The sequence below is a fragment of the Gigantopelta aegis genome, chromosome 8, assembly GCF_016097555.1.
Source record: "Gigantopelta aegis isolate Gae_Host chromosome 8, Gae_host_genome, whole genome shotgun sequence".
NCBI lineage: Eukaryota > Metazoa > Mollusca > Gastropoda > Neomphalida > Peltospiridae > Gigantopelta > Gigantopelta aegis.
The window spans coordinates 5,720,133-5,734,668 of NC_054706.1; the positions used below are offsets into that span (position 1 = coordinate 5,720,133).

Below are 14,536 nucleotides of genomic sequence, written 5' to 3' on the forward strand. Positions count from 1 at the left end.
GATTCCCTGGGATGAAGCACAGAGCCATCACCTTCCTTAACAATTTGAAGGTTCCGTCATCGGTTTGATAGGCTTGTTGGAGACCAACTTGTTGTATATGTCGGTATACAGCCTGGGTGAAGTGGAATGCACAGCCTTTGACTTCTACAGTTGGCATTACTGTTGCCATAGCCCTCCACGTGGCTTCTTTGTAATCAATGATGACACGTTGAACCTGGGGTAGTGATGGGAGTATGTCTAAGATGGCACAAAATACAGATATATAGTCATGCTTCGAACGATGTGACATCATACAGACCACAAGCAGTATTTGTTTCGTGCAGTCGTCTTGTTTAACAAACACATGGACGCTGAAGATTTGTGTGAAAGGTTTCCTAATAAGTTTGAACATGGCGTCCACATACCAAGTCTTAGCGTTTCCCAAAATGTGCAGTTGTTCGTCAGTGGTGAACATAAGATGTCACACGTTATCACTGGCGATATCTTTTCGTATGAAGCCATGTGGAATGTGATCATACTTTGATATGAAATCCAAATCTTCAGGATCCTTGGGTCTGCGTTTTTGCCGATGGTTGTTAGCGTTTCTAACAATGTAATTAATTTGTTGAAGTGCAGGATGTGGATCAGTATCAGGTAGGTAGTCACGAACAAGGTGTTCAACTATGGATCCTGCTGACTTGAATGGGTTATTCGTGGCCTCAACCTTGGCAGTGCAAGCAATGGAGGCAGCAATGTCTGCGCCTGGCTGTGGAGGGTGAACATGTTCCCGAAGACCTGGTCTAAACTCTCCTCCGAATTGACAAACTGTAGCATGACAATGCGTAATTTTATTGCGGACCGAGTTGCGCCATGTGGTTGAGGTGCGGTTTTGTTTCTTCACTGTATAGGAATAGCCCAGATTGTCAAACAGTTTGTCTTTACCGTGAATTGATGTTTCATGCACAATTTTGTAACTGACCTCTACATTGGCTACTATATATCTAATGGGGCTGGATCCATTAAAGATGTTTCGTGGTAACTTGGTGGTAATGGGTCAGGTATATCACCTTGGTCTGAGAGGGTTGGATCAAGCACTAACAATTAGTTGATACTGGGATGATTTGATAGAGGAGAAGAGGGAGGGGACCCCATGAGTGACGTTGGAGATCTCGGTGGTGTCAGTGGTTCCGTGATTGGCAATGCGGAATGCATCGGTGGCGTGGGAGACACCATGGGAGTATCAGACAAGCTGCCATGTCCATTTATTAACTGAAAAAGAGAGGAAAAATACACATAGGGGTGGTAGTGGCAGTAGTAGTAAAGGAATTTCGAATAAATGTTAATTACTTCTTTAGCCCCGAATGTGAATTATATATAACTGGCTTGTTTTTTATTTTTGGAAGAAAAACGAAATTGATAAATTGTGTCTTCGTGTAATTATATATCGTAGATATATATATGGGTATCATGTGAAAAACAAATGAGTTACCAATAAATATTTAAAAATCAACATCTATAAGATGCTTCAAGAGAAAAGTAAAAGCGACAGAAATATACTGTAGGTATATACTCACCATGGAATCATCAGATCGCGCCTAACAGGTATCGCATGTCCATTGGATATCAGCACTTTCTCTAACAGTTTGACGGTAAAACTGCCACGTATTACATGTACAGTGTTGCCATAGATGACATTCGTCACATTGGATAACTTCTTGTTGTGGACGCAGAGTATTATAACATGATAAACATGGATCTGCATGGATAGCATATGATTAAAATCAGGAACACCTAACAATTCATAAATCAAACCATAGTAAGAAGGGGACGGGGTATGAGCAGAATAAATGTTTAAAAGTTAATAAACAAAATATACACAACAAATTGTACAATGACTATATAATAATGTTTAATTAAATAACAAACTCATCTTGAAATAATAATATCAAGTTGTTTAACAACAAACTTTCATTTGCGTATAACCCAGATATAAGTTGCTTTCATTAATACAGAGGCCGAGATTACCGGTCCGAAATTACCTAGGGACGAGATTACTCGGGTCCGAAGTTACCAGGCCGAAGTTACCTAAGTCTGAAGTTACCACATTCCGGTTGAGGATATCCAGCCTTGATAAATAATAATACAGAAACAGAAGCCCCATCTTTAATGAGAGACTCTTGAATCTCTTGAATTAAAATATCACTTGTACACACAGAAAATAACTGGTTACTGTCATAAGATATCGGCTTTATCCCACGAAGCTTAGAGTGACAGACGTTGCATTTGGCATTCGACCTGAGCAGAATAAAACTGGTATCTTAAGACAGTTACCAGCTAGTTTATTTATCCTGCAGTCTTACCTACTATTAAAAACATTACTGAATTTATTTCACAATTTTACCACTTTAAATAGAAGCAGATCCACAAGTACTGATTGCCTTTTGGCCTAAAACCTTGTCCAATAGAATAACTACATATGTATTTACCAAGACAAAAAGTCGATAATGCAATCACACTCATATTCCATGTTAATACTCACATCAACTACCCGAAGGAAAAATGATGTCTTAAGCGTTGACCACCAAGCCTCTGAAATACGTAACACAATACTGTACCTGTTACTGTCTCACACACACTGTCGAATCACAGAGTAAATAGGGCAAACATTTTACATTTAATTTAATACACTTTTGTTTTAAAGTACAACATACACAATTTGTTTAATTGTGTTTTAAATCATCTTGGATGTCTTGTACTAATTATGTGATTTGAATGGTCACAAATTTGTACGACATGTGACAGGTACCGCTTCTTGTATTTGTGGGCATCCAGTTGAAGATGCTGAACATTTTTTATATTTTTGTCCAACATACACTGTAGCTTGCAATACCCATTTACTGAACTATTATAATCTCAAGTGTCATACTTTACTATTTGGAGATTCTAATTTAAAGCAGGGGACAATTAAGGCATTTGAGCTGGTATGCATATTCAACGATATATAATGCACATTATTGCTTAATATCAACAAGTATAATCGTATAGTTAATTAATAAAATGGTTAAATGTGAAGGCTATTATATATATAACGGGCGCAGCCATTTTGTACCATCCCAGTGAATACGCCCTCTGGCGAGCTGGTGGTTACATAATACCTAACGTGTCACGTTAGGAATTGGTCTTGTAACCGAAAAAACAAAACGTACCTGATTTTTGCGGATGCATCGCAATGTTTTGTAATAATAGCCATCCCAGTAAGCCAGCAACAATTATATATTATTTTTCAATACAAAATAAACAACCATTGTCAAAGTGTTGAAATAACTGTATTGTGTTTTGTACATAAATTAACCCATGTACTGAAATAATAATCGGAGTGTTTTCTTGGTTAATTGGTCTGTTCATTCCATGGCCTGTACCTGTGGTTCCTGATTGGCAGGTGTATATTTAGACAGTCCCCAGACACTGTGTCTAGACACACTAAAACGACGTGCCTCTTTTATTAAGATCACAGGGTATTGTGTGATAACCGCACGGACACCCCTCAAATCGTAATGGCTATTATTAGTCGTCCTGCTTTATTACTGTAAGTAATTCTGTAAAACTCTTCATTAAGTAGACTTTCCCATTTCAAATCACAAAACTGACCAATTACGTCGTCCCAAAGAAAAGAAAAGTATCACTTGGGTATCGTGAGTGGTTGTTTTTGCTCAAATGTACCCTACCAATAGGCCTAATAATATGCATTTTTTCTTTGGATAATTTTAAAAAAGAAAAATACTATAACTCCATTTCGTTCTATTGATGCAAATTGAAATATATTTAGTTAAATAGTTTATTATACTATCAAGCCATTTATGTTGTTTTACAAGTCAGGTTGATGAAAGTGAAGCACCTTGTCATAAATTAGAGCATTTGTTTACACTGTGCATAGAGGAGATGGATGGAGCTGACGTCACTTTGCCCCAAGCTATACCACCGGACGTCATAAAAACAAAACAAAATGGCTGCCCCCAGTTAGCAGGAATAATCATGTTTTTTTATTAACCCTAAAATTACGTGTTTTTCATTTGTTAAAGTGCGATTATGTGTTGGTGGTCCGGGTATGCATCTTTCCAACACATAAGGCTCTTGTCTGAGTTGACCCTACCTTTAAGTGTCCAAGATAATATCTCTATATTTAAATCTGTTCAGAATTTTCTTATTAATAGTAAGCATTTCTATATCAATTAACCATTTAACCATTCTAACTGTTTGCTATTTATTCTTTGTTTCTTGTACACCTTCCTGTCAAATGGCTAAACAATTAATAATAAAACTAAAAGTAGATTATTGTTGTTTAAAAGAGTCTGTTCAAACTTTAGATTTAAACTGGGAATGTAGTCATTATGCCATCATTTTAAGGCTGGTAGGAACTGGGACTGCATTCTGATACCAGAGACTTTTAAAGTTTGTTTGTTTAACGACACCACTAGAGCACATTGCCTTATTAATCATCGGCTATTGGATGTCAAACATTTGGTAATTTTTACATATAGTCTTAGAGAGGAAACCTGCTACCTTTTTCCATTACTAGCAAGGGATCTATTAAATGCATTGGCCAACAGACAGAATAGCACATACCATGGTATTTGACACACCAGTTGCAGTGCACTGGCTAGAATGGGAAATAGCCCGATGGACCCACCGACGGGGATCAATCCTATGCAGACGTTTTACTACTGGGCTCCGTTCTGCCTAGAGTCCGAGTGGCTCAGTGTGATGGTATAAGACTGTTACTCTAACTTCTCTCTCCACAAAAAAAACTAACCAGTAAAGAAGTGTTCCAGACAGAGAGCCCAGACAGCTGCACTACCAACAGTGTGTGTCAAGCACTGAGTTCTTCACTACAAGACATCAAGTCAAAATAAACATCCACACTTGCTCAGGACTTAAAATCTGACACCATATGGTTTAAACAATATTTATTTCACAAAAGAAATGTATTGGCAAACAGGCCATTGGCCTATATTAATGCCTCTCGACACATACATTGTTACATACTATTTATAATATACACATATATCAGTTGACATGTTCTTCAGAGAGTTAAAAACAATTACATAATTTGCACTCAATCATAAAAACAAGTCTAAAAGACCATGAAATTAGTATACTTGTCCATGCACACATACCCACGTACATAAATATACCTGATTTCCTAAGATTAACTTACATCATCTGACACCATATAACCATAATTAAAATATATTTAATGTGTCATTATATATAAAACATTTCTTTCTTTCTTGCTGAACTTAAAAGTCTACAGATATGTTTGATACACTGTTTTAAATCAAATCACATACAAATTTCTCATGGATTATTTAGAACCACAGGAGGTTAAAAGCCATGACAGTTAGAAAGAGAATCAGCTGAATACTGTGATGACTAAATGTGAATCCATACCTAGTACTTTAGAAGCCACTTCGCTGAGGTTGAGGATACACCTTCCGAACGGGCAGATAATTGAGCTGTAATACTTGGGCTGATCAAACAGGTGGCACTCTGGGAGGATGAGAAACAAGCGGAGGGCTTCCACATCAGGAGGGGAGGACGGTAACCCTGGCAACAGGTCCTGTTCTATGCTACTTGCTATCTAAAAATAGTAATATATATCATTTATCATATAATATCTTACATTTAAGTTTGACATCATTTCCGTTCTAAAAGATACCACACCACATATTCTTACGTCATTTGAATATCTAGTAATGGCGGACTTAAATTAAAGTTGCATGTACAGTTTACAAAAACATGTTGTATTAAGCTTGAGATCATATGATAAAGAGATTATTGTTTCCGTATCGTCAATATGATATATTAGGAATAAAAATAATGTATTATGCTCGCCAGAGGCTATGATATTGTAATAACATATATCTATATCTGTATGTGTATGTGTATATGCAGAGAGAGAGAGAGAGAGAGAGAGAGAGAGAGAGAGAGAGAGAGAGAGAGAGAGAGAGATGTAACTGAAATTGGATAAGTCATTAAGATTTCTTCAAAAACTATATATTATATAAATATAAATAAAGATCTACATGTATTCTGAATAATAAATAAACTAGAAGACTTACTTTCTGAATAATGACTCAGTTTAAGAGCTAAAGACTCACTCTCTGGATAATGACTGTTAACAGACTTACTCTCTGAATAATGACTATTTAAAGATTCACTCTCTGGATAATGACTCGGTTAATGACTCACTCTCTGAATAATGACTCTGTTAAAGACTCACTCTCTGAATAATAAGACAGCTAAAGACTCACTTCTACTCTCCATACCAAGTAAAATATTCACCAAGATCATCATATGCGGATAAAAACAGCAGTAGACAAGCTCCTTCGCCCAGAACAGACTGGCTTCACAAAAGGAAGAGGAACAATGGAACACATCTTCACTCTGCGGAACATCCTAGAGCAATGTAATGAATGGCAGAGAAAAATCTATATCAAATTTTTTGATTTTGAAAAAGCATTCGACAGTGTGCACAGGAAGTGTCTTTAGAAAATCCTGAGACACCACAGAATTCCAGAAAAACTCATCCAAATATTCTACAGGAACTTTTCCTGCAGTGTTGGAAATTCAACAACCACGTTCAATGTGAAATCTGGTGTCAGACAAGGATGTGTCATGTTATCATTTCTCTTCACATTAGCCATCAACTCGACTACAAAGCCATGACCAACCAACAAAACAATGGGATCAGATGGACTCTTTGCTCTTCGCTCAAAGACCTCATTTATGCAGATGATCTTGCCATACCATCTCACAAACGAGAACAGGTACCGAGGAAAACAAACAACCTAGAGCAACAAGCCAGATCCATTGGTCTCTCAATCGATGTAAAGAAAACAAAAGTGCTGACAAAACAACAAATCGAGATCAACAACCATCGACTCGAATATGTGGACAAGTCCGTTTATCTTGGCAGTATCATCAGTCTAGAAAGAGGTACAGAACAAGATATCAAAACATGATTAGGAAAGGCCAAGTTTTTGCAAAGCTACAACAGCTATGGAGATTGTCAGTATACTCCCGAAGAACCAAACTCAAAATCTACCAGAATAATGTCCTCTCTGTACTCCTATCCTACTATGGATCAGAGTGTTGGTACATGACTCAACAGGACACCAATAGACTTTCCAGCTTCCATAACACCTGCCTAAGGAAGATACTGAAAGTGTACTGGCCCGACACCATCTCCAACACCAGACTACACCAACCAACGAAACAGGAAAACATCTAACTCTAACGAAGAGAAGGTGGAAATGGTTTGGACAGGTCTGCAGAATGAACAACAGCCTTCCAGCAAAAACAGCTCTCACATAGACGCCTGAAGAAAAAAGTAAAAGAGGCCAACCAAAAACCACATGGTGTCGGACAATGGATGAAGAACTAAAGAATGCTGGAATGACATGGGGTATGTCAGCCAAGAAAACCCAAGACAGAGTAGTTTGGAGAGATCTTGTGTGGGCCTTATGTCACTTAAGGCACTAAGAGGATAAGTAAGTAAGTAAAGACTCACTCTCTGAATAATGACTCAGCTAAAGATTCACTCTGAATAATGACTCTGCTAAATACTCACCCTTTGAATAATGATTCAGCTAAAGACTCACTCTCTGAATAATGACTCAGTTAAGGACTCACTCTGAATAATGACTCAGCTAAAGATTCACTCTGAATAATGACTCTGCTAAAGCTTCACCCTTTGAATAATGATTCAGCTAAAGACTCACTCTCTGAATAATGACTGTTAATTACTCACTCTCTGAATAAAGACTCAGTTAAAGACTCACTCTCTGGATAATGACTCGGTTATTAGACTCACTCTCTGAATAATGACTCGGTTAAAGACTCACTCTCTGAATAATGACTCGGTTATTAGACTCACTCTCTGAATAATGACTCGGTTATTAGACTCACTCTCTGAATAATGACTCAGTTTAATGACTCACTCTCTGAATAATGACTCGGTTAAAGACTCATTCTCTGAATAACGACTCAGTTTAATGACTCACTCTCTGAATAATGACTATGTTTGTTGTCTGACTGAATTTCTGGAAGTTCTCTCGCACACTGTCCATGTCGATGCCATGGTTCTGTCGGCTGCATCCACTGTGTCTGTCATTTCTGAAACGAATAAGTGAAATACAATCCACACTGACCATGAGTTGTTTTCATTACCAACAATGTATGTATTAATTTCCTAGCACAAAATACATATTTAACATCAGACCCACCATAATTTTGTGTGTATTTGCCACTGGGGTATGCTCTTTGAAACACCTACACACACGCCACCTGCAGACTATCTCGTGGTCCAGGGTACATGTATGTGATCATTTCTGTTTCTGAGGGCTGAAAAACATTTTATTTTTCAGACAGACTGACATTAATAAAACAAAATGAAGTAAATAAAGTATATCAATATTTATTTTAAAAACACCTCCAGTATCTGAATGATATTTTACGGTGGAATGACCATAAAAACAAGTGATTAGTAATGAGGAAGGCTTCTGTAAGGGCTTGTGATTTTCTCAAACATTGATCAAACACTGTATCATAACCTACTCCTATTGATAATGCAGCATGGCATATTGGTACAGGTATGCAAACAGTGTCTATGTCAGTCACATAATTGACTGTGTTTCATGCACACTTTGTTTGTTTTCTTTAACGACACCACAAGAGCACATTGATTTTTTAATCATCGGCTATTGGATGTCAAACATTTGGTATTTTTGACATATAGTCTTAGAGAGGAAACCTGCCACATTTTTCCATTAGTAGCAAGGGATCTCTTATATGCACCATCCAATAGGAAGGATAGCACATACCACAGCCTTTGATCTACCAGTCGTGGTGCACTGGCTGGGACAATAGATAGCCCAATGGGTCCACCGACGTGTATCGATCCTAGACTGACCGCACATGAAAAGAGCGCTTTACCACTGGCTACGTCCCGCCCCTTCATGCACACAGTGTATAGAGTATCCACCAGAGAAAGCCATCTCATTGCATTTTACTTTCCTCAAATCTAAATACAGCTAGCTGTGGGCCATCCAGTGTAGTGGGCAATACACAAGAAATTATGGTATTAACATTAGAACATTTCTGTTACCAAGCCACTATTGCAGCAGTGAGTCAGCAGGCACATGTACTATTTTGTTATGATATAATTTTGTTTCTAACAGAGGTTAACAGAAATGTAATGCATCTGAAACATTATATGTTGTGAAATCTGAGTGGAAATGAATTGGTCTATTTATTAGAAGCTCAAGAAAAACCTAAACTGATTCACCCTGTCAAAGCCCCCCAAAATGTAATTATCAAATCACTTGCACTGCGAGTTCAGTGGCAACGGGTGGGTGCTGGAGGACAGGAAGTTAGAGATGAAAAGCAGGGAATGTAAGACAAGGGGCAGCACTGGAGAGAGACTAAAGTGGAGCGTAAGACAAGCGGCAGCACTGGAGAGAGACTAAAGTGGAGCGTAAGACAAGCGGCAGCACTGGAGAGAGACTAAAGTGGAGCGTAAGACAAGAAGCAGCACTGGAGAGAGACTAAAGTGGAGCGTAAGACAAGCGGCAGCACTGGAGAGAGACTAAAGTGGAGCGTAAGACAAGCGGCAGCACTGGAGAGAGACTAAAGTGGAGCGTAAGACAAGAAGCAGCACTGGAGAGAGACTAAAGTGGAGCGTAAGACAAGGGGCAGCACTGGAGAGAGACTAAAGTGGAGCGTAAGACAAGGGGCAGCACTGGAGAGAGACTAAAGTGGAGCGTAAGACAAGGGGCAGCACTGGAGAGAGACTAAAGTGGAGCGTAAGACAAGCGGCAGCACTGGAGAGAGACTAAAGTGGAGCGTAAGACAAGGGGCAGCACTGGAGAGAGACTAAAGTGGAGCGTAAGACAAGGGGCAGCACTGGAGAGAGACTAAAGTGGAGCGTAAGACAAGGGGCAGCACTGGAGAGAGACTAAAGTGGAGCGTAAGACAAGCGGCAGCACTGGAGAGAGACTAAAGTGGAGCGTAAGACAAGCGGCAGCACTGGAGAGAGACTAAAGTGGAGCGTAAGACAAGAAGCAGCACTGGAGAGAGACTAAAGTGGAGCGTAAGACAAGGGGCAGCACTGGAGAGAGACTAAAGTGGAGCGTAAGACAAGGGGCAGCACTGGAGAGAGACTAAAGTGGAGCGTAAGACAAGGGGCAGCACTGGAGAGAGACTAAAGTGGAGCGTAAGACAAGAAGCAGCACTGGAGAGAGACTAAAGTGGAGCGTAAGACAAGGGGCAGCACTGGAGAGAGACTAAAGCGTAAGACAAGAAGCAGCACTGGAGAGAGACTAAAGTGGAGCGTAAGACAAGTGGCAGCACTGGAGAGAGACTAAAGTGGAGCGTAAGACAAGAAGCAGCACTGGAGAGAGACTAAAGTGGAGCGTAAGACAAGGGGCAGCACTGGAGAGAGACTAAAGTGGAGCGTAAGACAAGGGGCAGCACTGGAGAGAGACTAAAGTGGAGCGTAAGACAAGGGGCAGCACTGGAGAGAGACTAAAGTGGAGCGTAAGACAAGAAGCAGCACTGGAGAGAGACTAAAGTGGAGCGTAAGACAAGGGGCAGCACTGGAGAGAGACTAAAGTGGAGCGTAAGACAAGGGGCAGCACTGGAGAGAGACTAAAGTGGAGCGTAAGACAAGGGGCAGCACTGGAGAGAGACTAAAGTGGAGCGTAAGACAAGAAGCAGCACTGGAGAGAGACTAAAGTGGAGCGTAAGACAAGGGGCAGCACTGGAGAGAGACTAAAGTGGAGCGTAAGACAAGAAGCAGCACTGGAGAGAGACTAAAGTGGAGCGTAAGACAAGCGGCAGCACTGGAGAGAGACTAAAGTGGAGCGTAAGACAAGAAGCAGCACTGGAGAGAGACTAAAGTGGAGCGTAAGACAAGGGGCAGCACTGGAGAGAGACTAAAGTGGAGCGTAAGACAAGGGGCAGCACTGGAGAGAGACTAAAGTGGAGCGTAAGACAAGGGGCAGCACTGGAGAGAGACTAAAGTGGAGCGTAAGACAAGAAGCAGCACTGGAGAGAGACTAAAGTGGAGCGTAAGACAAGGGGCAGCACTGGAGAGAGACTAAAGTGGAGCGTAAGACAAGAAGCAGCACTGGAGAGAGACTAAAGTGGAGCGTAAGACAAGCGGCAGCACTGGAGAGAGACTAAAGTGGAGCGTAAGACAAGGGCCTTTTTTTATTAGCCCAAACCACAAATTGACCAGGTGGGACCAAGGGCTAGTGGATTAGTTGACCCCTGGATCATTACATGGTGGCAGCAGGTTTTCACTCTTTCTCTCAACGAAGAGTTGAAATAATCTTATGTTAATACAGGGCTTCTAGAATTTTTATTAAATTTTATGGGATCAGTGATTTAACAAATGTACTAGCCACGATAAAAAATTCACTAGCCCTACTTTACTTTACGTTACTAAATAATAGTAATAATCAGATATGTCACCTAAAGAGGGAGATAGAGGTTAAAAACACTAACACTGGGGGGATGGGGGGGGGGGGGGGGGCAGAATATTCATATTTACAAAATAGACAAAAGTGCAACAACTGACCTAAAAAACATCACAAGCCATCGGGCATGGCAACAGTAGTTATTTACTAGCCCAACATTGAATATCGCTAGCCATGGGAGTGGGGCTACCATAATCTAGAAGCCCTGGTTGATATACCAAATATCCTTCAAGTTACATGTAGTTATATAAATGTGCTGAGGTATCGTTTAACAAACATTCCTTTCCTTTCCTTAATAAGAGTTTGTATTCAAACTCACAGCAGTAAGAACGATCCATTGATGCAGGCTGCATGAGAAAATATCTTGGTAACTTCACTGAAAAAAAAACGAAGAAGATTTTTTTTTAATGAAATTGTTCTTACATCGTTTATGAGACCGAGTGAAACACAAATGACTGAAACATCAAAAGAATTAGAAAAGTAGGGCCGATTTTACAAAACCTGTTTTTCTTAAATGCAGGTTTTTAAGCATTGTAAATGTATGTAGTTACATGCACGTTATACATAAAGAGGCTTTGTAAATTCGATCCATTATGTTTAAACTAAATGTTATAATCTGTATACATTAGAATAACATGTAAGAAAGGTTTGTTGGCCAATTCCCAAACCTCTGATTTTGTAATGCAATAAATATTGTTTAAAGCTAAGACCAACTCACTCATCCAGTTCTATTGGAGGTAATTCGTCAACTCTAAGCTGTGAGATGAGCTGTACGCGTGACGACGTCAACATCAGAATCTGCGTCTCTGTATCTTTCTCTCTGTAGTCATCTACTTTACCACCGACCTGCAGTTAAACATCAAACAATCAGTGTGCTAACATGCTGGAGCTCTTTATGCCTCCTTCATGAAGACATTTATAGTAACCTATGAAAAGCTAAAAAGAAAAGAAATCTATTAGTCAATTTAGAATCTATGGTGATACTTCACTGTTAAATCAGCACTCTTTATAATCCTGGTAGTACTGGCTTGCTTTATTGCTAATGAACTCCAATATCTTACAATATCTTATTTTATAGTTATTATTTGTTAAAGATTTTACTTGAAACTCAATAACTCATCGATATATACTGATACAATATTTGGCCACATTTTGTATATCATGTTTAAATAAAGAAATGGGTGACAAATAACCAGTACATGTGGAATACCAGGTGTCTGGCAGGAATAACCTCAAGACACAAGTATCTGTTCGGCACAGTCGCTGGTGAAATGATAAGAATACCAGGTGTCTGGCAGGAATAACCTCAAGACACAAGTATCTGTTCGGCACAGTCGCTGGTGAAATGATAAGAATACCAGGTGTCTGGCAGGAATAACCTCAAGACACAAGTATCTGTTCGGCACAGTCGCTGGTGAAATGATAAGAATACCAGGTGTCTGGCAGGAATAACCTCAAGACACAAGTATCTGTTCGGCACAGTCGCTGGTGAAATGATAAGAATACCAGGTGTCTGGCAGGAATAACCTCAAGACACAAGTATCTGTTCGGCACAGTCGCTGGTGAAATGATAAGAATACCAGGTGTCTGGCAGGAATAACCTCAAGACACAAGTATCTGTTCGGCACAGTCGCTGGTGAAATGATAAGAAAAGGAATAACTGTTTAATGCCAACTCAAAACATTTAAACAACCGCTATTTGGTGACTAACATACATTTATCATCCATTAAAGGCTTTGTAGGAGATATCACTGGCACTATAATTTGCGATATCTCCAGCGATATAATCCTAGGAGATATTGTGTCTTTTATTATGTCACTGTGTATGTTTCATCGCTAAACCTATCATTAGTGATGTCATGTCACTGTCTACCACTGCCAAATATAGTGACATTCAACCCACATTACTAACATTGTTTACAACTGTCGCAAATGAAAGAATGATAATGGATGATAAAAAGAATGCCCACCTCGTGTCTTGTGATATCATAATTTATCAGCACTCATTGATAAAAGTATACCGTAAAAATCAACTCGTGCTGATAAATTATATCACAAGACACTCGGGGAGTATCCTCTATGTACTCTATCAGTACGGTATCTCTATACAATGCAGTCGAAAAGAAAAATGTAGTGGGTTTCCTCTCTAAGACTACATGTCAAAATTACCAAACGTTTGACACAATATAGCTGACTATTAAAAAATCAATGTGCTTTAGTCGAAGGAAAGAAATGTTTTATTTAACGACGCACTCAACACATTTTATTTACGATTATATGGCGTCCAACATATGGTTAAGGACCACATAGATATTGAGAGAGGAAACCCGCTGTCGCCACTTCATGGGCTACTCTTTTCAATTAGCAACAAGGGATCTTTTATATGCACCATCCCATAAACAGGATAGCACATACCATGGCCTTTGATATACCAGTCGTGGTGCACTGGCTGGAATGAGAAATAGTCCAATGGATCCACCGACGGGGATCGATCCTAGACCGACAGCGCATCAAGCGAACGTTTTACCGCTGGGCTACATCCCGCCCCGTGCTTTAGTGGTGTCGTTAAACAAAACAAACTTCTTAAACCTGATAAATCCTTTAAGTTCAAAACAAACTTCTTAAACCTGATAAATCCTTTAAGTTCAAAACAAACTTCTTAAACCTGATAAATCCTTTAAGTTCAAAACAAACTTCTTAAACCTGATAAATCCATTAAGTTCAAAACAAACTCCTTAAACCTGATAAATCGTTTAAGTTCAAAACAAACTTCTTAAACCTGATAAATCCATTAAGTTCAAAACAAACTCCTTAAACCTGATAAATCCATTAAGTTCAAAACAAACTTCTTAAACCTGATAAATCCTTTAAGTTCAAAACAAACTTCTTAAACCTGATAAATCCATTAAGTTCAAAACAAACTTCTTAAACCTGATAAATCCATTAAGTTCAAAACAAACTTCTTAAACCTGATAAATCCTTTAAGTTCAAAACAAACTTCTTAAACCTGATAAATC

General features: G+C 39.2%; 1 protein-coding gene across 1 annotated transcript in view; it reads right to left on the bottom strand.

The window, feature by feature from the left end:
- LOC121378828 (probable E3 ubiquitin-protein ligase HERC4) overlaps positions 1–14,536 on the bottom strand; it is an 82,234-nt gene that overhangs the window by 41,991 nt on the left and 25,707 nt on the right. Inside the window, exons 10-14 of the mRNA XM_041507163.1 lie at positions 12,238–12,365; positions 11,839–11,895; positions 8,043–8,154; positions 5,428–5,617; positions 2,519–2,568 (exon numbers count right to left, since the gene is read on the bottom strand). Coding sequence (XP_041363097.1) covers positions 2,519–2,568; positions 5,428–5,617; positions 8,043–8,154; positions 11,839–11,895; positions 12,238–12,365 — 537 coding nt within the window. The remainder of the gene's footprint in view (positions 1–2,518; positions 2,569–5,427; positions 5,618–8,042; positions 8,155–11,838; positions 11,896–12,237; positions 12,366–14,536) is intronic.